Genomic DNA, 23,892 nt, shown 5'->3' with positions numbered 1-23,892 from the left:
TAGAAAACCTACCCAGATCGATTGGGACTGAAACAGATCCACTGCCAATGTTTTTGTGGCTGTAAATCATGGATTAAAACAATTTCACAAAGTAAACCATCAAAGAAAGCACTTGCTTTTTTGTTAGCAGCAATAATCTGTACATCCTGGTTTGTAAGAGGTCCTTTCAGCAGACCACTTCTGGCTGCAGATACAATGTTCCCTCCGGCTGTCCCGGCATGCTTACTGGTGGTGTTACATCAATCGTAGACACAATGACTGTGAAATACGTCAGAACTGCTCTGTCGGTTAATTAGTTTAGCTTTACTCCTTAATGTGAGATTCATCTCGCTTTTTATGTGTGCTCTGACTTATCTCATTGGAATATATGTCTGTCATTTCATGTTTACTTCTTATTCAGCTCACCTGTGCTGTTGTGTGAATGTGTGTGTGCTAAAGGGCTTTGAGGTAGCAGGAAGGAAACAGGGAATCCACAAGAGGAGAATTTGGTTGAAAATTTCCTCCAGTGGCTTGAAAATTCTGGATGAAAGGACCGGGGTGAGTCAAGCAAGGGATTTCCCAACATGTGTTGTGTTGTCCTCAAATTGTAGCGCCCCCTTTAGGTTGATAGTTAGTCTTAAAATGACTGTGATTCTTCAGTGGACAGTTCATGCTTGGATTGCATAATAAAAGTATTTTATTACACTGCAGTTTTTTTTTCCAAAACTGGAAAATCTTAAGAGGTGGAGATGATATTTACACAAGTGCTGAGAATCAGTATCATAAATCTGTTCTTATTTTGGTGGTTAGAGTTTCTTGTATAATAAATAAAAGATAAATCCTCATTTCAGGCTGTTCTTCACGACCATGAGAGGAGCAGGATCAGCTCTTTGACCAAAGATGAGTCTGACCCCAGAGCTCTGGCTTACATCTACCAGCATCAAGACAACTACATCCTCTTCTACATCAAGATGGCTAACCTGGTAACGAAACACAGTACTAAAGCAGAAACAGGTGGTGTTATTAAATACTGCTAATACTAATGCTAATACTGCTAATACTGCCACATAACATATAAACATTTAATAGATTATTATATAAAAATTAATTATTTAATAAGTCATTTATAAGCAAAAGTGTTTACCATAACTCCTCCAGTGGGCACATATAGCAAGTATAGTTGTTTAAGCACATAAAAAAATACTGAGCCACCGCAATGCAATTTAATGCTGACATGATTTATCAGCATTATTTAACTTCATTTAACCATCAAACCATCCATTCTCTTCAGCTTCTCAGGGTCACAATGGGGCTGGACCCTATCCCAGCTGTGAGAGGTGGGGTACAGAATGGACCAGTAACCTTCTGATATATTAAAAAAATTAGATGAAATTCAAATGAATTCAATTTTATTTATACAGCGCCAAATCACAACAACAGTCGCCTCAAGGTGCTTTATATTGTAAGGTAGACCCTACAATAATACATACAGAGAAAAACCCAAGAATCATATGACCCCTAAGAGCAAGAGCTTTGGCGACAGTGGGAAGGAAAAATTGCCTTTAAACAGGAAGAAACCTCCAGCAGAGCCAGGCTCAATGAAAATATACATTTTTATGCAGGAGGCATTTTTTTTGCAATTTACTGCTCACAGTAGCAGTGCATGTTTGACAGATTCAGTCTGGACGGAGGAGAGAAACCTCAATTTCTGTGCAGTGTATTTATCTGTGTAGCATTAAAGTTCATTCTAAATAAATACAGTTAGCTTGCTCGAGCAGCATTCTAAACAGCTGGTCCGAAACTGTTTTTATCATTTACGGAATATTTCAAAATTCAGACTAATGGTGTCAAAGCCTGAACTTGAGATGATTATTCATGCTTTTATTTCCTCCTGTTTAGACTACTGTAGTTGTGTCTTTTTACTTGTTTTAACAAATCAGCCTTAAATCGTCTTCAGACTGTGCAGAATGCTGCAGCACGTCTCTTAACAGGCACCAAGAGAAGATCTCATATTACTCCAGTTTTAGCCTCCCTTCACTGGTTGCCTGTAAGTTTTAGGTTTCATTTTAAAATTTTAGTTCTAACCTTTAGGGCCCTACATGGTCAAGCTCCCCAATATTTATCTGACCTGCTGAAACCACATTCATCTTCTCGAGCTTTAAGCTCATTAGATGAGAGACTGCTGGTGGTACCGCGCACTCGTTTTAACCCTCTTGAGGCAGGCGTTGCCGATTTGCAACAGTTAAAAACTAACAACCTGATTACCCCACAAACATATTTTATGAGGTTTTTTTACTCAGAAGTACCACTGCAGGACTTGGTTGTGCTTTAGCAACAAAAAGTTTAATTTGAGCCTGAGAGGGTTAAAACTCGTGGTGATCGTGCCTTTCAGACTGTGGCACCACGGTTGTGGAATTCTCTTCCACTGTCTCTACGCTGCACGTACTCCATTGATTCTTTAAAAAAAACAGCTTAAGACATTTTTATTTAGAAAAGCATTTGAATAATTTCCTCCTTTGTTTTTTTATTGTTTTATTGTATTACATTGCTGTTTTATTTACTGTTACATTGTTTTATATTTCCATTTCTTGTGTTGTAAAGCACTTTGTGATTTTTATCAGTGAAAAGCGCTATATAAATACATTTTACTTACTTGCTTACATTCTCCTCAAAACAGGCATGCAAAGCAAACTTTAAAAAGCCAGCTCATCGTGAACGAGAATGATTGTCACTATAGTTTGTTTTGCATGTGGCTGCATTGGCCTGTTAAGAGTTTGCACAGCAGTAAGATGTTTTATCTGTGTCTCTCAGGCACATCCAGTGTTCCTTGACATCCAGGAAGTTTGTCAGCATGTGGACCGAGAGATCTCGCAGCAGCCTGCAGAGACACCAACACAAGTCAGAAAGAAGTTTTTTTTTTGTCCCTGTGCTTTTGGTTGGTTTATTTGTTAGCTTTCACTCACCACTGTTGGTTTTTTTTCTGTTTCAGGGTGCTTCTTTACTGGTTCTACACAAGAGCTCAGCAGCAGAGGTTCATTATTTTTAATCATCTTCACTTTTTCTAAATGAAGGTGATCCCAAATTTAAACAAAATATTTCTGTGTTTTTATACATGGACTTGCTTACTTTACAGGAACCAGCTCTTGAAGATCTGTTCAGCCCACGGCCAGATGTTTCATCACAGCAGACAAAGCAGGTATAAAACAACAATACAAGTTTTTATGTGAGATAACAGCCATATTTCACATGAAATAGCTGACAAAAGCAAGTGTCCAAAGTTGGGTTGAAATGGTAGGAGGCTAAGCAGCAGTGTCTCCCAGTTTCTGATTTTTCCCAGGGGATCCTGAAGTTGTCCCAGATTAGATATGCGATCTCTCCAGTTGATTGTGGTTTTACCCTGGGGTCTCCAAACCACCAAAGGGAGGCTTGTCCGAACTCCTCGTCCCCTCTCTCAGGCTGAGCGCAGCCTGCCTGAGGAGGAAAGACACTTGGGTTCATGACCTTACTCTTTTAGTTATTCGTGACTATTTTTAGTTTAGTTTATATTATTTTTTATAGTTAGTTTAGTTTATATTATTTTCACAGTTAGTTTCTTTAATAAATTGTGATTTTATAGTGCTATATGTATACATCTTTCTTGTATACTTGTATATGATATTTGTATATTATACTTTTACAGGTGTGTTTAAGTTTAACTTTTTAACTAAAGTCTAGTTTTGATCCTAATTAATAATTTTTTTCACCCCCAGTGTCACTTATTAGTTTAGTTGTAGCTCATTATAATAGCTTTGGTGCAGCATTATGGAATCTCGCAAAATAAGACGATTGTAATACAACTACACTTCTGTCTCCTCACTTTTAGGTAACATGTAGGTGAGAATTTATATTTTATTCTCTCCTTGTTTCTGCCAGCAGCCCTCATCCACCAATGAGCTGATGGAAGTGTTTTCGACCCCACTGGGGGAGCCTCTGGCACAAACTCAGATCCCAGGTATCAGTAAACATAAGGACGCGTTCCTCTTAAAAACAGCAGATTTGTAATAACAGTACACCTCATAGTGTAGCGCTATTTGAAAAACAAAAACTATTTTTCTCCTCCGTCAGAGCCTCCACAGCAACAGCAAGTGCTCTCCAGCTCGCAGATTCTCTCTATGTTCCCCACACATCCTGTAGGTGGCTCTCCATACTCATCCCCCACATACCCTCCAGCCAGCATGCCTTGGGGCCAGCAGGCGCTTCCAGGAAACCAGTGGGCGGCCCCGTGGCCCACTGCGCCTGGCAACATTTCACCATGGGCACCACCAGGTGTCACAGTATCCCCTACATTAAGCCAGGCTCCCAGCATGGCCAACCCTGTGCCCGGTTTCATGATGGGAGGAAACGCAGCCCCTACGCCCTCTGGTGTTAACAGCTACTCCACCCCTTTAAACTCCTTAAACTCCACCCCTATAGGAACAACAGCAGCGCCACTGTCAGTGTCCTCACCCTTGGAGAACCCCTCCCTCCTTTGAAATGAGTGTAGAAATGTGAATTTATTGAGTTCATGTTTTGTTTTTAGAATTTTTAGTAAAAGAAAACACCACCACACACCTACAATGAAGCTCTAAATTATAGCACCAATATTCTTATTCATTCATTTTCTTATATATTTAACTACTTCAAGGGCTGCCATGAGATGAGAGGTGGAGAGGTTTCAAGTCCTTCACAGGGGCTAACAGAGATAGACAGACAACAGTTCGTGCTCATATCCACACCTACGGCTGATTTAGAGTCACCTGTAAACCTAAACCGACTCTAGAAGCCAGAGAGCCCATAGAGAACCACACAGGCACGACCATGAGCACGCAAACGCTACTCAGAAAGCCCCCAGACTGAGCCTGAATCCTCTTGTTGTGAGCCAACAGTGTTGACTCATCCGCCAACATTGTAAACTGAAGTACAGTTATGGTACAAAGTTTACATCCACTCAGCATGGGCATGAATATTGTGGTAATTTGGAGGTTTTAATCATTTATTTGAACAAGAATTGCGTGCACAAGTTTGAATTTATTTTGGGGGTGGGTTTCAAAAATATACATACACAACCATTAATATTTGGTGAAACGTTCCTTAGCAGGTTGCACCTCAATCAGACCCTTTTGGTAGCCATCATCAAGCATTTGGCATAATTCTGACTGGGCATTTAACCATTCTTCTTGGCAGAATTCATAGACTTCAGAGTTCAGTTAATTTTGTTCGTTTCCTGGCATGGATCCACCTGTTGAGTGTAGTCCGCATATTTTCATAGGGTTGAGGTCAGGGCTTTGGGAAGGTCATTTAGTTAGCCTGCTTTATCCATTAGGATCACAGTCCTGTTGGAACATCCAGTTGTGTCCAAGTTTCAAGCATCTAACTGTTGATTAGAGATTAATTTGATGAGCTCAGAGGTAGTGCTTCTCCTTCATTATTCAATCCACTTTGTGTAATGTACCAGTACCATTTGCAGCAAAACAGCCCCAGAGCATGATGCTACCACCACCATGCTTGACAGCTGGTACAGTGTTATTAGGCAAAAAAGCTCAATCTTTGTCTCATTTGACCATAAAACTTTTCTCCAGAAGCTGTTTGACTTGTCCATGTGGGCAACTGCAAATTTCAGTTGAGGTTGAAGTTGCCAGTTTTGGAGCAGGAGCTTCTTTCTTGATCAATACCCTCTCAGACAGCAATACTCACTTTACTGTGGACAGTGATGCTGCTGTTCCAGACGTTTGCAGTTCATGGCAGGCTTGAGCCTTTTCCTTTCATCTGAGGATGACAGTTTGGGTCTTCTTTAGACCTTCACAAAGGGATGATCCTGGGATCATCCCTTTGTGAAGGTCTAAAGAAGTTAGAAATGCCCCATTAAACGTCTGGAATAGCCTTCAGAAAGCCCCGACTTTAAACGTCTTGAAAAGTTATGGACTACTCTTAAAATCCAGATCTTTGAACTCTTGTAGCTCAACATGGCAACAGCAAATAAAGAAATAAATATTACAATACTATTACTAACATTAATAAAAGCTTAAACAGACTAACAGACAAACTGTACAATTTTTATTTCTAATGAATATGTAATAAAATGTTTGTGCTGAACAGTGAAATCTGTCAATAAATGCTCAGAACTTCCAACTTTATTTTTTCATACAAATCCTGTAGTCTGTAAATTTATGAGGACTTGATGTTGATCACTTACTATGTTCGGTTTTTTAAACAGGACTTTTTGAAATGGACTGTTTAACCATTTGATTTGTGAAATTTGCTGATATCAAATGAATTCCGACTTTCTGTCTTGTTGAAAGGGATTTTGGGGAAGTTTTTTCTCCTTCTAAATCAGAGTTTGAGGAAGTCTAATTTACACAATATAAAATCTTTTTAAGAAACTTGTGACTTCCTCAGATTTTGGCTATGAAAAGACGGCTGACTACATGACGTGTACAAGATGAATAAATGACATAACATACGAGGAAACCCCGCTCTTACTTCACTAAAATTCTCGTCCTTTCATGTATTTTTCAACATCTCCTCGTCTTATCTAAATAAGGTTATTTTATTCTTTCCTGCCTTAATTAATTTGCTTTTCTTCACTTCATGCGCTCACACATAATCAAACACAAAGAGTAGATCAACAAAAGCACACAGTGAGATTAATGCCACACTTAGTAAGGCCCGGTTGGATGTTGTTGTGCACATTATGATAAGGCTGACCTTTCAGGGCGAAATGAAACAAAGTGGTGCGCCTATTATTTTCTGCTCTTATTCTTATGTTGTGTCACTATCAGTCACCCTCTTGCCCACACTAAATTGCAGAGCATTTCCTCATTCGCAGTAAGCTCAGTGTGGTTGTGCGTGCAGCAGCACACACAGCTACATCGGCCTGGATACTGGTGTTACTACTAGACATGGAACGTTTTGACCACTAATAAACTATCACTGAAGGAAAAGATGGTAAGGCATTCTTATTTATTCTTTTTTTGAATGTACCAATGATGGACTAATTAGGAAGTCCTCCACTGAAGCTTACACAATCCTCTTCAGGCGCTGTGTCTTTAACTCTGACCATTTCCTCCTGACCACCAAGAGGTTTATGAATAACTAGACTTTTGTAGAAGGAACCTCAGCAGGTATTATTGTAACACTACAGGTCTAACCTCAGTTTCTATGTATCCTCCACTTAGAACAAATGTACTTTTATAACTTAACCATCTTTAAAACGTTCAAATTTTGTAACACAATATCCACAAAACATGACAAGTACAGTTTGGCACAGTTTTTCTAAACAGCGTTTATTGGATCAGTTTCACAGGGAAAAAAAGGGGAAGTTGAAGAGAGAAAAAAAGAAATGTTCATGGTCAAGCGGATGAAAGCAAGTTTTATTACAAGGCTGTTGCTGGTTAATGATTCACACTAAACTTTATGGCTACCTATTTTCTAATGTATCCGAATGTTAAGCACCCTAAGGCTTTTTGTTAGACAAAAAAAAAAGAGTCATAGTCATAGGTTATGAACTCTTTTAGGAAAGGATTTTATTCTTCCATCACTTTTCTTGTTTCTTTTTTACTCATCAGCAGGGAGTATTAACCCTGGCCACTCTGATTTTACACGTTAGTATAATTCTCGGGCTTCATGGGTGACTGAAAAGCTGAACTGGGGATAAAATAAATCAAGACATTTTACTTATGAATGGTGTGGCCTTTAAACTGGACATCATTGCAGACAATTGGTAATTATTTTAAAAAAAAAACAACAACAACTTGGTTTTACCGTGACCATAAGAATGAAATTTGCAGTAGCATATGTATTTTTAACTGTCTTGTTTGTTACAGTAGAGTTACAGTAGTACTGTTTTCTCATTAGGACCTGAGTGCAGCACACCTGCACAAGCAGTCTGTGGTTTTTAAAAAAATCTAGTTAACTGTGTCAGCCTGTGTTTGCTCTGCAGCAGGCGCGCGCTGACTGAAAGTGTGCGAGCATGTGAGTGTTTCTTTCTTTTTTTTTGTGTGGTTTGGAGGGAAAGTTTTTTGTCTGCTTCCTTTGTTCCCTGTAACAAAGGCGATGCTGCCGCCCCAAACTGCGAACGGAGCTTGCAGCTTATTGGTGCAGGAGTGACAGCAGCATGCGTTTCTATGGTAACCGGGTGCAGGATGCTAGCTGAGGTATGGAGGTGTGTGGTTGCGAGCACTTCCTGCTCTTCAGCTACTTTTTGACTTTGCACAGCTCACAGCCTGAACGAGTGACACTGAGTGATGGTGTGATTCGTTTATTGTTTTTATTTTGTCAACAGCTGAGATATTCATTCCTCATGTTTCACAGCTTCCGTTTCGATTGTATCTCCCTCACGGTTCTTTTGATGCTGTGAGCATTTTGAAAGGCCGGGTTACTGGGAAATAAGATTTAAATCTCAATGTGACTTTTCACCTGAATAAATAAAGGATGATAATAATAATAATGATCTCTAAAATGTTTCTCTCTCTATTTCCGCTTCTACCATCCAGCACTACGCAACCTCTCTTGATTTACTTCATAAGGATTCATTTAAAAAGCCCAATGTCTACAAAATATTTTAAATATAAGCTTCACAGAGATGCTAATTATTATCTGTTGTTTCATCCATATGAAACATTTTTTAAGAATAACATGACTAAAGGTAAAATGCATAAAAATCTTGAGGTTATAGGGGAAAAATAATATATTTATTTAAATTTTCTCATTTGTTTACTTGGAAATATTAATTAAATAATTAATATTAGTTTGCAGTTCTGTCCATTTTCATTTTCAGCCATTTGGAAATATTCAAATGCAGTGGATGTCTAGTTAAAACTGCCGGTATGATAGCAACCAGCTAGCAGCAGTGCGTTGTGGTTCACAGAGCGATCAGACAGGAAATGACCTCTGAAAAGCTGATTAAGCGTTGGGAGATCCGTGCTCAGTCACCAGCAAAGCAAAGCAAAACACCCTGTCGTGCACAGATGAAGCGCATGCCAGTAACTTCTAGAAACTCGTGCACCAGGGTCACAGGTGCAAACCTCTCTGTCATCAAGGTGCTTTCCTGCAAGTCATATGATTGTTTTTGTGAGCTCTGGAAAACGTGCCAGTACCTTCCTCCTCTGTCCCTTGGCTTAAGCCTTTTTGCACCCCTACTTGGCTCATAAACATCTTACACAAAAGGTGAGCAACAACATGTCACATGTTGAAGACTGTCTGCCTTGGTGTGAGTGTTCTGTTCACGTAGAAAGAGACAACAGTAAGTACAACGTATTTATGTAGTATCCCAAAGTGCTTTACAGAGGTATCAATAAAAACGAACTTGTGCAAGGTTAACATGAACACACATGTAATGAATGTTTCAATGGCTCTTCAATGGCATGTGTGGCATAATGGTGCAAAGCATAAAAAAGCGGCTCCACCTTAAACAGTTCTGTAAAAAACGAGTAAATAAATAAATAACTTATTGGACAGTTGTAACCAAGATGAACTTGTACCAGAATGATGAGAAAAGTATGAAGAAAGGGAGAAACAGATCATGATCCAAAGCATTATGTGTCAAACAGAACCATACTCTCTGCTCAGCTTAAGCCAAATGCTGCAGAAGCAATCAGAAAGCACCTCACTGTGAAAATAGATAATGACCCAAACCAAGCAACAAGAGTTTCTTGAGGCCAATTAAAGAATATTCTTCAATGGCCAAGTAAGTCACATGATCTCCACCGAATAGTGCATGCTTTTCTATTATTGAATACAAAACTGAAAGCAGAGAGACCCTCAAACAAGCAGCAGCTAAAGGCAGACCTGTGCAGTAAAGGACTAGTAGAGCAACTCAATGGAAAAAACAGCATTTGGTGAGTTGTTCTTTCATGCAAGCATTCAAAGGAGTATTTTTTTATATATATGTTTAAATTGATGTTAGTTCACTAAAATGTGAAGGCTGTGCATAAAAGTGACTGTCAGTCTCAAACAGCTCATGCTAAATTTGTGATCAGTCATCAGTTCAGTGACATCTTTGTTCTTTGATTTATAATCCACTGCAGTGGTGTACAGAAGCTACAACTACAATAAAATGTGTCTTCGTCCCAAATGTCACGGAGAGCGCCGTCCTCCTAGTTCTCAGTCTGGTCCCTTCCTCACTCGCCATGCTGACTTTTAAAATACAAAGACAAAATGAAAGCCTCGGCTAACAGCTTCAAGATGGGGCATTAATCAGTGAGTGATGTTGCAGTGATCAGGCTATGAGTAATGTACTTTTTAATTTTTCTTTTCTTATTGTTGTCAGAGCGATTAACAACATTAGTTTAACGAATAGTTTACACAGCACACGTTTAACTTGCATAAGTTCCCTCAGATCTGCAGATCTTGAGGTACAGTTTCCAAGAAGAAGTAAGCAGCTCCCTTCGTGACTGCCTTTTTCAGTGCAGGTGTCACGCATGACATCACATCCCGTGTTTGTAACACTAAATGTCTGATTAATGCTTGATAGTACATCAGTGAGATCTACTCACACTCACAAGATCTACTAAAAATGATTGAAAAACAACTTTGGAGAAAGATATTCTGATGTTTACGGAGTTTTTTCTCACTCAGTGGAAGCCCTCACTGGAGTCAGCAGTGTCTTGATATGTCTTGGCTTTACTTTTAGGGAGCAGTGAGGTCATCCACCTTTATAAATAGTCTACTGCCAGCTTGCTGGAGAACATGTGAAATACTCTAAACTGAACTGAATAAAGTGATGCAGCAGAGTAATTTACGATTTCCAACTCATTCCTTTTAAAAATGGACATTCACCAGCACACATAAATAAACGTTTACATTGATACGTATATTTGTACATATATTTATTATTATTTTCAGATGTAGCCATTCTTGTATTTTGCTTGTTTACATTCTTGTATTTTGCTTGTTTACATTATTGTATTTTGCACAACTCTGTTGCTTGTGAAGCTCGCACACAAGAATTTCACTCACATGTGCTGTACCAATGTACCTGCACATGTGATGTGACAATAAAAGTGATTTGATTTGATTTGATTTGATCCCCAGCAGGTTATATGAGGTCATGTGGCCCGCTGCATGTGGAGCAGACGAGGCTGAGAACTAAAACTTTTGGAGTAACGGTGGACTTGCTCCCATTGAACTCCCACTAAAAACTTTGTTGTTGTGAAGCACTTTGCAATATTTATCTTCAGTCATCTTAAGTCATAATTTCATTTGTACTTACTTACTTAGAATAAGTAACAGATTACAAATATGGACAAAACAAAGCGCTGGTATCAGACTTGGTTTTGGCACTGATAACTTTATTTTAAAATGCACAGTTGCAAATTGGTCCACAGTTTTGATGTGAACCAGTCCTATCCTATCTTCAGTCATCCGCAAAACCGCAACAACATTTTTCCAAAGTTTAAGCTTTGGAAAAATGGATTTCAAAAAACAAAAAGTCCTGATCAAAGACAACAGACCGAACGAGGTCTCAGCAGGATTTATACGTGATGAACGACATTTTAAAACGACCTCTAGTTCATGCAGGGAAGCAAGAATATGGGTGATGTGGCGTTTGGCTGCTGCATCTAAACCAACCAGAGGACTTAGAAACACGCATGAACAATGAGTTCAAATAATCGAGATGGGAGAAAATAAAAGTTCCAACTTGTTAAATGACAGCAGAGGTTTGATTTGTGCTTCTTAGATGAAATAAATGAGACTGGGTGAGCTCGGAGATCACAAAATTTTAATTCTTGTCAAAGATTTCAAGGAGGTGATTTGAGGTCGCCGGAGAAGCTAAACACAGCCAAACACAACAAGGTCAGCTGTGATGGTAAAACTGAGGATTATTAATGGTGAAGCGCTGAGGCACTACTGTTTATCTTCAATATAGCTGAAGTACGAATTAATGAGCCTGTTAAGATGACCCGAGGGTAAGAAGTAAAACAGCTGGTCCCAGGGTTGAGCCCTCAGTGCATAACATTATGTTTCATTAGAAGATGCTTTCATTTAGCATATTTCTCAAGAGTGACAAGATTTTTGTTTTCCCCCTGTGTTTACTTTCACCAAAAATCTCGGCAAACAGGACTTTAGCTCACATGCTTTTTAAAAATGCATTTGTGCTGATCTACTTTTTTTATTATTATTATTATTATTCTTGACTAACATCTAATAATAATTACTTCTCACATCATTTGGTTCTTTGGTGTTCAGAGTTCACCAAGAAGTTTCAAGTGCTGCAAAGAGAGCTATCAGTTCTGTGAACATCAAAACAAACCAGGAAACAGTGTTGTTGCACGCTGCATTCTCACTTTGTAAAGATAGCGTAGGGGTTTGATGTGTGTGTGTTTGTGTGCGTGGGGGGCATGCCTTGCTCTGTGCTGCGCTGCTAACTTCCTGCTTTACAAGCAGAGCTGCTGCAGTTGAGATTCTGCTCTTGTGTTGTTTTCAGGGGGACAGTGTTGATGTCAAGGCTCTGAGAGCCAAGTTCAACAGCAAATCCAGCACCTCGGATACCAGCAGCCGGGACAGCGGCTCGCCGAAATCTCCTCGACCTGGGTTTGGGAGAGCCATTCTTCCAGTGGCAGAGAGCGAGCTGACACAGAGACTTTCACCCACGATTCCTCCTCATCTGGCTGGCCCAGGCCCGGTGAGACTCCCGAGAATTGAGCCGATGGCGGCTTCGATCCCTCCCAGACCGGGTTCGTTCCCTCGACCGCCTGCCTATGCTGGACTCAGAACCCCCATTCAGCCAACAGATGCTACCAAAGTCAAGCAGACGGGGGAGATGCTACAGAACATGATGCTGAGGCATCAGAAGTCCCCGGTCCCTCAGGTCCCCCAGGTACCCCAGGTACCCCAGGTACCCCGACTAGGAGCTGGAAGCTCAGCTCCTGTTCCACCTCCCACCTCTACCCCTCTTCCACTCAGACAGCAGCCTCGACAGAGGAGCGCGGGGGAAGTGACCCCACTGAGGAGGCCTCTGCCCCCTGAAGGACCGATGCCCGTGAAACCTAAAAGACCTCCGACTGTCAACTTGGAGCCGTTTCGGAGGAACAGGAGAGGGCTTCCTCCTGCTCTTCCTGCCCCGAGGACGAGTGATGGTAAGTCTGTCTGGTTCAGGTGTTCAAGTCCCTTAATAAGGTGCGCCATCATATTAAGTTAACACAGTAAGTGAGACCATCTTGACTTGTTTGTGTTGGCTGTACTGTGACTGTGGCTGGTGTATAGTTTATGGTAAAATGGTAAATGGCCTGCATTTGTATAGCGCTATACACTACATTCAGTCATTCACCCATTCACACACACATTCACACACTGGTGATGGCAAGCTACATTGTAGCCACAGCTGCCCTGGGGCGCTCCTAACTGAACTCCCAGAATACAAATAATAAAATGAATGATGACTAACTTCCTTTGAGCTGCTCAGTTAAGTGGACCTGATGTTCTTCACGCTGTCATGTCCTGTCACGGAGATGGACAGAAACATAACCGTGTCTTTAATTTTCTTGCTACGATGGCTGAAAATGTCAGAATTGTCCAAATCAAATCTAAAAGGGACAACAGCAATCTGCGGTGAGGTTCAGCTCCGAACGTAAATCAAGCATTAAGTCTGATTTATTGGAAGATAAATCAGACTCTTAAAAGGAGGAGAGCCTTTTAAAAACAATCTGTTTTTAAATCTTGTAATGAGACAGATTCTGACACTGACAGTCCTCAGTGTGCTTTGTCAGTGACAAAAATGTGCTAAAAACTTGATTTGTTCAACCACTTTAAAGGAAAAAGCAGAACACTCAAACAGAGCACCAAACAGAGCACCAAACACCGCGTGTGTAAAGCAGTAATTTCTGCTGTTTGTGTGATTGCTTTTTGTGGGATTACACTTCTTTCATCCATTTCATTTTGTCGTAACGTCATTGTGCAAAGATTTTTTTCTCTGCTACTCTTTGTAGGCTCAGGAAGCAGAAGGATGTCTTTACCTGTAGCACCACCGGCAGTGGTCAGTCCTCCAAAACCTCCACAACGCTCTGACAAACCCAACAGACTGCAGCGGCAGATTGCCTCTGCGTAAGTATTTGGGTTAACACAACGATGATGTGAAGCCCTGTTATGTCTGGTTTTGAGCCTCTTATGTAAGAGGCCCAGTGCTGCTGAACTAATGCAAAGGAAACTGTGTGAAACTCTTAGTGTTTTAAACCAAGTATTATAGGACACCTTAGTTTCAGCTTTCAAATGACTTCATTTACATCTAGTGCGGGCAAGAGATGCTGAAGAATTACGAAGCAGAGGGTTTACCGCTGCTGCAGTCGTGACCCGAGATTAGAAAATATGTGTGAGGATTCGCCTGTTGCACAGCAACACTGTTTCTCAAAATGCATTTTGAACACACCTAAGTATACTTTCAAAGAAAAACCTTATTGACCGGAATATGGTTTTAACAGTCAAATTAAGCTTTTTCCTACTGAGTGAATACAGATGTAACAAAGCACTTGCTGACCAGTAATCAGAGAAACCTGTCTGATTGTCGATTTCAGGGATCTGGACGAAGACGAACAGGATCCCTATGACGATATCGACATTGACAAAAATGGTGAAGACTTGTTTTGTTCTTGAAGCTTCTCTGACACATTGTCTGAGCTATAGTCACTGCTTGGTATTTTTAACATTGTGTTTTCTATTAGAGGACATGCCCTGTTTTCACATATCGGTTTATAATTTATATTTTGCGTTACTTTACAGAGAACTGCAGCGAACACAGTTCACAGTGTGTTGATGGGGTGAGTAAAGAAAAGCAAAAACGAAAAATTTACCACCGTGGAAGTCTCGCTTTGCAAGAACATAGTGCACATTTCCCTGAATCTGTTAATAGACTAGGTTTAAAACCAACATTGCACTCTTAGAAAATAATAAGGCACAAAAAATAAACAGCTCTGATCATTTTTTGATTTAAGCTTTGAAAATCTACAAAAAGGCATTCTTTTATCAGAAGTAATCAGAAGTGCCGCTTTTATCTAATAATCCCGTACAAGATGACTTGTCTTTGCTCTTTACGGGTACAAATAAAAGCTTTTCTCTTGCAGGATGATGACGACGAGGTGTATGAGATGATTGATGAGTAAGTATGAATGTTCTGCCTTCCCCATTAAACCACCGAGTCTCTATTTAATAGAAATGTGGCTGCAGCTGCATGAACAGAAAGCAGTCTACAGTTTCTATTGTTTCTGTTGCTGCTTCTGTTATTTTTGCACCTCATAAGTGATCTGTGGTGCAGTATTTAAGTTACAGTGCAACAAATGGTACCTTGGTACGATATCTACATCTTTATTTATCGTTTACTATAAAGAGTAAGTCACACTCATTTCCTGTGATTCAACATACAGAATTTCCTGTTAAAGCAAAACATTGTGACTGAATTCAGGCAACGTCTGTCGAAATGTGGGAAGACTGGAGAACTTGAAAAACTTTTTGTGTAAAACGCTTATGTGTGAAACATTTATCTGCCCAGAAAACGAAAAATAAAGGCACCTAACTCAAAATTTGTGAAGGGGGAATTCTTTTAAAAGGTGGCCGGTCTTCGTTTGTTTATTTGATTCTTCTCTTATAGGGAGCAAGAGAAAGCCACCATGAAAGAAGTTAAGAAGAAACAGGAGAAGGACATGAAAGAGATTCAGAAAAAAATGAGTGAGCTCAAGAAGAAATTTCAGGTAAAGACACGGAGAGAGAAAAGATGACTTTTAAGTTAGCCTGAATGGTTAATGGTTAAGTTATCCTGCTCCGCCTCATCCCTTTGGTGTAAACGTTATACCTTTCCCCCGTGCAGTTACAAGGAGAGATAGAGGTTATTCACACCGCCAAAGTCCGGTACGACTGGAATGGGGAAGGGAAACTGGACCTGAGCGTGCACCAGGGGGACAGCGTGGAGATCCTCCGTGTGACGGGTAACCCGGGAGGCAGATGGTTGGCACGCACTATGAATGGAAACTGTAAGTTTACATTTCAGTCAATCACATAAAGAAAGCCTTTGAATAAATTGACTTGTACCAAAATATCAAAAGAAAAAAGAAAGCAAACAAAGTAGAGACTTCTGCATCAAAGTTTTCCATCTGAAACACTGGTTATTGTCGTCGGTGGTGATATTATCGTAGCTGTGGTTCAAGAGATGAAGCAGGGCGTCTACCAATCGGAAGTCTTGATGGTTTGATCTCCGGCTCCTCCAGTCTGCATATCAAAGTATCCTGGTGCAGAGTGTGTGTGTGAGAATTAGGCAATAATTAGGCTTAGAGTGAAGGACTGTATGAAGGTGTGTGTGACTGGGTAAGTGAGTTGCTTGGTGAGGACCTCTTGGCGTCGGATTTTAGCACAAGGTCCCTCTTTCATGTCAGATTTATTCAGTTTCTTCCTACTGATTTTTTTTTTCATTTGTTCATCAAAAAAGCAAAGTAATGCCAGTAACTGACAAATGAAAACTCAAATAATGCAGCTTTCGCACTTTTCCCCCCGAAAGTCGTTAATTACGGTACTTCCTTCTGTAAGATATTTTTTCTGTTCCTTACTTCCTCAAAGGGCTCTGGCAACAACTTTTCACTTTATTTATTTATTTTACTATGTCCTCAAAAATACAAAGTATCTGCAACTGAGCATTTGAGACCATAAGGTCTAAAGTATCACAAAGTTACAATGTAAACAAAATGCAGTTAGTGTGAGAGAACTTTAGCACATTATGGTGTAAGCGTGCTTATGTAGCAGGAGAATGATGCTGTTGCTCCCTCTGCACGGATTCATTTAACAATAGTTGAACTCTCATATGGAACTGAGAAACAACTGCTTCCTGTGTTAATGTTAGAAATGCAGACTCTGGATATAAATATACATTCACTGCTCACTTTGTTAGGTACCCCTTTGGATGTGCCTGTGATCTTAGAATATCTTTAATTCTTTGTGAAATTGAGCAGAAATTCAACACGACTCCTTGGAGATTTTGGTGCAGTTGATCCAGATTTGTAGCTGTGCATCCGTAATGTCTCCCATTCAATCACATCCCAAAGGTGCTCTACTGGATTGACATCTACTGACTGTGGAGTCTATCTGAATACAATGAACTAATTGTCATATATTTGAGCTTTGTGACTTGTTCCTGCTGGAAGCACCAAAGAATACTCAGTTGGTACTCAAGATCCCAAACTGTGCCCCCACCATGAAGAGAAGCCTGAGCCATTGATACAATCGATCCATGCTTTCAAGGTGTTTATCCCAAATTCTGATTCTACTACCATAACGTGGCAGCAGAGATCAGGACTCATCATCAGACTAGACTTTTATCCAATCTTCTGTTGTTCAGTTTTGGTGAGCTCGTGTTAATTGTGGCCACAGTTTCCTGTTCTTAGCTGACAGGATTGCCAACCAGTGTGGTCTTCTGCTACTGTACCCCATGTGCTTCAAGGTATAACATGTTGTGTTGAAAGATGCTCTTCTGCATCCTCTGATTGTCATAAGTGGTTATTTCCGTGACTGTTGTGTTTTAATCAGCTCAAAGCAGTCTGGCTATTCCCCTCTGACCTCAATAAGGCATTCTCACCCAGAGGACTGCCATTCACTGGATATTTTCTCTTTTTTGGACCACTATCTGGGAAAATCCTGGCACCAACAACCATGCCATGTTCAAAGACACTTGATTCATCTTTCTTCTAGGATTCTGTGCTGTGGCTATTTAGCATAAATCTAGTTTTATTAAGTAATAAAATAAGTAATAATCATCTAATATACAGATCAGATTCTGGGTATTAGATGATTATGTGTGGCTAATACGTATCGTATAATCATGAAATGTCACAATCAAGCCACAGTGCTTCATTTTGTTGTTGCACTTCTCTGCAGATGGATACATCAACAACTCGTGTGTGGATATTGACTATGAAGCAGTGAAGATCAAACACGGGTACAAAAAATCAAACTCACAAGCGTTACCTCCACCACCCCCGGACCCACCACAGATCTTTAATATGGACTCCAACAACAGAGACAGGTGCAGGATAAGAGATTGCTAATTCTGCTGCAGCTTCACATCTGTTCAGTTGAATTTCATTTTCAGTTTTACTCACGTCTCTTCCAACTAAACCCTTGTTTGTATGTTTCCTCTAACTTGCAGCCTGATTCAAGATGAGGGTAAGTGACTGCAGACCACAGTGAAGTGCAAATAACAATCTATGCCAAGTTAAGATGATATAAAAATACAAAAGGATTTTTCTCTTGTATTTTTCTCTAGTGGAAAAATGTATAGGGATATATTTGGTGCCTAATTTGTCTTTTCTAGAACGTTTCTATGAGCTACTTGGCAATCTTGCAGTATGCAAGTGATAGCTATGTACTTTTAAAAAAATTTAGTTTTAATGACAAATATTTGAAACAGTTTCTTTCATCAGATAATATTTATTATTATTTCTTATTATGTAGCATTTATTATTTACTATTATTTATTCCTTTTAGCATCTGTTTTATGGACTTTTTTTTTTGGTTCTCAGATGACTATGATGATGTCCAACCACTACCTGAAGATTTCCCACCTCCGCCACCTGAAATCAGGTATCAGTTAACCCCCAATTAATTTGAAGAAGGCTGAGATATTGATATTAGTGAATTTTCATCATAAAAATAACTTTTACGTGTGCAGATCTAGTCACTGATGACATCAGATGGTGTTAAAGAAAAACAAAATTTAACAATGAGGAAATTGATAATGAATTCATTTGTGATTAACTGTTATACCATATTATATTTTTCAGCATAGACCCCAAAGTGGAGAAGGATTTGAAAAAAAAATTTAAGGTAAACCTTTTTAAAAACTTTGCAGAGTGCCATCTGCATTGCAATCAATTCAGATGTTTGTTTGTTTTTTACTCATGCAATGGGAATCGCCCTTTTCATTTTTTTTAAATTCGACCACTGTGACTGTTTCCCAGTATGATGGACCACTCAGGGTGCTGCACACCATGTTAGTGGATCCTAACTCCATCATAAAGAAACCAGGAGCAAAAGATCTGCCTGTAACACAGGGAGAGATTGTGGATGTCATCCAGCTCACCAACAGCAAGAAAGCTCTGTGTCGCAACAGGTTTGGGAAATGTATGTAAAACCATCAGCATCTCATTCACTTTTGTAATTGTAATTTGTAGAATTTGCAGTTCATTGGTTTAAGAAAACATGAAGTACTCTGGGATTTTGTTTGTTTGTCCTTTTTCAAATATATGATGTCATGAGCTTTTCTTACTGTTCTTTTCATATGTCGTTCATTATGGCCTCTGGAAAAAGAAAAAAATTTCCTGTAAAAGATGTACGCATCTTCTAAACCTTTCGTAGAAGAGGCTTTATAATTAAAACATTTCAGCCATTTGTATGTTTATGTGTTTGAACATGGCCCAGATGTAGTCAATGGTGACTTAAAGACAATGTTAAAAACAAAGATTAGACAAGAAACTGCTGCGAAGATTATAATAATAATAATAATAAGAGCATGCTGAAAAACAAAACAAAACAGTGTAATCATATTCCCAAAAATATTAATTAACTAAATAAAAAATTACCCCAAATGAAAGCCAAATAAAACATTATTTCTAGTAATAATAAAAGGGGATGTCACACAGTTTTAGTTTATTTCTTTATTATTTATAATTATTATAAAATGACATCTTCTCTCTCTACAGCACAGTATTTGCTGAATATGTTGATCTGCTGCTGCTTGATGAAAAATCAGGCCATTGACATTTCTTCCTATATCCTTTCTTGTTGGTTAAACCTGACCCAAATATTACCATAAAACTTAAGATATTTCAATAAAACACAAATTTGTGCCACAGAAAGATAAAGCCAAGAGAACAACAAAGTTACAAGAATTTACTCCTTTATAAGGACTGATGTTCAATGAAAGTCTTTAAAACATAGTGTCACAGTCACAGCAAAGAGGGATCCAAATGCAGGATATGCAGACAAAGTATAAAAAAAAATAACTGTTAATTAGACTGACGGTAGAAGTCTATGGACAAAAGAAGCAAAATTCACAGTAACACATAAAAACAGCAAACTCTTAAAGAAACACATGAAGCACACAATTATAACAACAACAACAAAAGAAAAGACACTGACAATGACTGTAGGGAGACTAGTGATATATATGCACTAATGAGGTAATCAGGGAGAATGGAAACACTAGAGTAACAAAACACAGCTGAAGCTAATCAAGGTAATGACAAAGAAAGAAAAATGAAATATAAGACACGGGAGACAAACGCCTACCAAAATAAAAGAGGAAGCGTTATTACACAGCGACAAGGACTTGACAACATGACACAAGAAGATTAAGATTTGACAGGATACAAGAAGATACAGTACTAGTGAGGATGAACTAACATATGCCAATACATGAATGAACTCCACAGAGAACAATCCCTCTAACCTAAGTAAAGATGTACTGGTGGACTCCACCTTGATTTTGAGGTCACGTCACTGGGATTCGAACTCGTTTGAGATTTTTAGTAGCTACACCTACGCTATATAAAATTGAAACTCCTACGTCGGCTCGGTCTCAAGCTATCACATTCACATCGCCTGCCAGCCCAGCAGGGCAACAACAATACCCATCGGCCTTTTAAGTCTTTATGGAGTAATAAAAACACAACACAGATCATTTTTGTGTAGTAATATCAGACAATAATTCAAAAAGTATTTCAATATTTCAAATAATGATAATAAATAGTGATAATTTCTGTGCTGTCTCCTGTTTCACAGATGGTTATGTGTCCAGATCTCTTCTTCTTCCAATGTAAGTGAATCCTCCTGACTTCATATGTGACTGACTATATCAATGTACTTCCTTAAAGTGTAAAGAAGTAATAAATCACACTAAATGTGTGTTTTTTGAAGATTGTCAAAGATAAAGCTTAGTGTATGAAATGTATAATATAAGGGTCATTGATGTGCACATCTGTGTGTCCGAGTGCATGATACTGTTTAAAAAGATCTGTTGAAACTAATTTAATCCGATCATTGCATCCCATCCCACCCTTCCCATCTTTGAAATTAAAACTAATACTAATGTAGTAGACAGTGTTAGAGGTTTAAATAGCATTAATTTAATTGCTTTTTTTTTTTTTTGCACTTTTTTCGTGACATATAGCGTTTGCCTCCTGAGTTTTGCAAATATTTTCATTTTATACAGGCTGTTACTTGAACACCTGTATTGAAGGACAAAAGAATTTGAAATTTTATAACTAAACATATTCCTAGTTTTACATTGGTTGCCCCCCGACCTGGCAAGTATATTTGCATGTATACTAGATGTGTGAGGACACACGCTGTCTGTGTGCATGCGAAGCAATGTGCAAGCTAGGATTGTGTCATTTTTTCATTACAACATGCAGAACAGGAAGTAGAAACCTTTTAAGTGGAATTCAGATACACACAAATGTGCTTAACCACCTAAAAGTTTGATTTCTTCAATTATTTACTGATTTATATAATTATTAATGTATTGCTAAAAGTGCATTAAACTGCACGTCTCCTTTCTTTAGCTTTATATTATTCTGGGTCCTATTAATAGGTTGAGACAGATTCTTCAACATTAGGCAGTCGATCACAGTAACAAATAAGATTGATAACAGGGGAAAGAATAATATCCTCTGGAAGGGGAAACCTCACTTAAAGTGTAGAGTGCCCGTCTAGATGAGCTGATGTTTCCCTTCCCACAGCTTCAGCAGCTTCCACAATGCTTATTATCCACAGCAGACTTCAGGCATTGTCTTTTTCCCCCGATTCCGGCTCCTCTGAGCTTTCACTTTTCTTCTATTCTTCTTGTTTCTGTGTTTATGAAATAGGAGTACATACGAATGAGGATCATTTTATCACATTAAATCGTTTTGTTATCAAGCAAGAGCCAAGATGAAAAATCATAAATAACCATTAAAAAAATGTAACAAAAGTTATTACAGTTTTGTATTTTCTAATTTGTTTTTAGCTTTATTTATTTATTTATTTTTTAATTTTAACTTTAAAAAAAATTCAGTCTAGCTTCAGTTCATTTCAGGAGCCAGTTTGCTTGTTTCAGTTTAGTTTCAATTGCTTAAAATGTTTAGTTTTGCTTCAGTTTTTATTAGTTTCAGTGTTCGTTTTAATCCTTTATTTAGTGTTTCTGGCGAACAGAAGCAAGAGACAGGAAACCCAGTAAAACACAAAAATCCAAAACACACAAACTGCCCATCAAATCCTCATCAGCCAAATGCTAATAATACGTTTTACAAAATGTACAAGTGCTAAAACTAAAGATACTCGCTTCATGTTTTTGTTTTATTTTAGCTTTGTCTTTTTTCTGAAAGTCTAGTTTTTATTTTTATTTTAGTTGAATAAAATGTTTTTTTCACATGTAGTCTTAGTGAAACTGTCTTTTACAAATCTTATCTAAATATCCAAGCCTTGTTTTTGTCCGGGCCTCAGAAGCATATATTATTATTGAAAATCTATTCATGTATTCATAAACTAACATTAAAACTGAAATTATCCACTCAATTACAAAAAAATATGCACGTCACAGCAATGGCTTGTATATAACCATCTTTTCTGCTTTTAACTAGTTTAGTTTAAACCTTGTTGATGAAGCTTATGGAATATCACAAGTTCCAAATATTCTTTTGCAGGGAACAAGACATTTATGATGACGTCGACTATGCAGATGGTAAGTTTCCGTTTTTATACTCTGCAGTAAAATCCAGTCAGACTGAGCTTTTGTCATTTGTAATTGAAGTGCAAGTATAAAGGCGCATTTTCTTTCTCTGTTTTGTTTCAGATGTCTACGACAACGATTCTCTGTAACATGATTATTAAAGTGTATCAAACTAAACATACAAGAGAGAAAAGGAAACAAACAAACCAAACATTTTTTACCTTTATCGAACTATAACCAAAAACTGGATGCTAGAAAATCAAGTAAAGACAGAATCTGTCTGGATACAGATGCTTTATTTGATTGCACAAACTTCAGAAATGTGTTGAAAAGTCACAGGTTTGTAGAGTTTCTGTAGATTTGTTTGTGCTAAGCTGTATAAAAGTTCAAACTTAATTCAACTGTGTAATTATTCAAACTGACAAAATCAAACGATATATCAAACTTAAATATAAATATAATAATTTATAAGGACTTGGGGTTTTTTTTTCCACAAAAGGTCACTCATAATAAGACTGTGTAAACAAACTTACTGTAAACCTTCACTCACCTGCCACTATATTACCTGCTCAACGTGTCAACACGTGATGTCACAAAGCTCACTCTACTCAAATGGCCTCCACAGTCACCAGATCTCGGTCCTGTTCATGGACTCACAGACTCACAGCATGGATGTGCAGCCAACAAAATCTGCAGTGACACTTGAATCTCTGCCATAAAGAATTAAAGTGGTTTTAAAAACAAAATGTGGGCTGGAACCTTATATTAGTAATGTATAGCTAATAAAGTGGCTGGTGAGTGTAAGTGCACACAGATTGTCGAGGGTCAACAAACTCATCAGTGTTTGTCAAAGTGCTTGTATAGAAAATAAATACACTATTACTGTTGATGTGTGTATTTTTCACCCTCTGAGATAATTTAAATAAAATAGTTTTTATCTGATGATTGATTGTTTTGTTTGTTCCTTAATAAAAATAAAAACAGAGCTCAACTAGTGAAAATGTTTGATTATGTTTAGTCAAATGGGAGTTAAAGTCCTTTCCTGCTGTGCTAAAGTTGATTTTCTAGAAAGACTGAGAGGTTTGCCATCACTAAGGTGAGGACAGCTACACATTATCTGTCTGGGTAGGTTTACAATGTAGCTTGCCCTCACCAGTGTGTCAATGTGTGTGTGAATGGGTGGATGACTGGTTGTGTAAAGCGCTTTGGGGTCCTTA

The 23,892-nt window shown here is 38.5% G+C and overlaps 2 protein-coding genes across 4 annotated transcripts in view; both read left to right on the top strand.

Moving 5' to 3' along the window:
• LOC102312138 (disabled homolog 1) overlaps window positions 1-7,892 on the top strand; it is a 15,501-nt gene extending 7,609 nt beyond the window's left edge. The window contains exons 4-10 of one of the 2 annotated variants that reach the window (XM_042225924.1): window positions 439-537; window positions 831-962; window positions 2,791-2,877; window positions 2,969-3,010; window positions 3,113-3,175; window positions 3,895-3,970; window positions 4,084-7,892. In XM_042225924.1, coding sequence (XP_042081858.1) covers window positions 439-537; window positions 831-962; window positions 2,791-2,877; window positions 2,969-3,010; window positions 3,113-3,175; window positions 3,895-3,970; window positions 4,084-4,490 — 906 coding nt within the window. In that variant the 3' untranslated portion in view covers window positions 4,491-7,892. Of the gene's footprint in view, window positions 1-438; window positions 538-830; window positions 963-2,790; window positions 2,878-2,968; window positions 3,011-3,112; window positions 3,176-3,891; window positions 3,971-4,083 lie in introns of both variants that reach the window. The other variant, XM_005934869.3, reaches the window with a different exon arrangement.
• On the top strand, window positions 6,817-23,892 carry si:ch73-40i7.2 (FYN-binding protein 1). 2 transcript variants are annotated; one of them, XM_005934870.3, is made up of 16 exons: window positions 6,817-6,942; window positions 12,422-13,073; window positions 13,923-14,037; window positions 14,505-14,560; window positions 14,710-14,747; window positions 15,051-15,085; window positions 15,575-15,674; window positions 15,791-15,953; window positions 17,845-17,992; window positions 18,116-18,132; window positions 18,489-18,549; window positions 18,750-18,792; window positions 18,927-19,089; window positions 20,749-20,782; window positions 22,650-22,687; window positions 22,799-23,886. In XM_005934870.3, the coding sequence occupies exons 1-16, from the start codon at window positions 6,940-6,942 to the stop codon at window positions 22,822-22,824; spliced, it is 1,692 nt and encodes a 563-aa protein (XP_005934932.1). In that variant the 5' UTR covers window positions 6,817-6,939; the 3' UTR covers window positions 22,825-23,886. The 2 variants fall into 2 exon arrangements, with proteins under 2 accessions (XP_005934932.1, XP_042081857.1); XM_042225923.1 differs by lacking the exon at window positions 6,817-6,942 and adding an exon at window positions 8,016-9,833 and having other exon boundaries at window positions 22,799-23,892.

Source organism: Haplochromis burtoni, unplaced genomic scaffold, assembly GCF_018398535.1.
Source record: "Haplochromis burtoni strain Fernald_Lab_line unplaced genomic scaffold, NCSU_Asbu1 Contig_189, whole genome shotgun sequence".
NCBI lineage: Eukaryota > Metazoa > Chordata > Actinopteri > Cichliformes > Cichlidae > Haplochromis > Haplochromis burtoni.
This window is presented reverse-complemented; position numbering and strand designations above follow the sequence as displayed.

Coding starts and splice junctions, on each gene's coding strand:
- si:ch73-40i7.2 (XM_005934870.3), top strand. Junction 15,086..15,574: donor GTGTATGAGATGATTGATGA/GTAAGTATGAAT, acceptor CTTCTCTTATAG/GGAGCAAGAGAAAGCCACCA. Junction 22,688..22,798: donor TGACGTCGACTATGCAGATG/GTAAGTTTCCGT, acceptor GTTTTGTTTCAG/ATGTCTACGACAACGATTCT.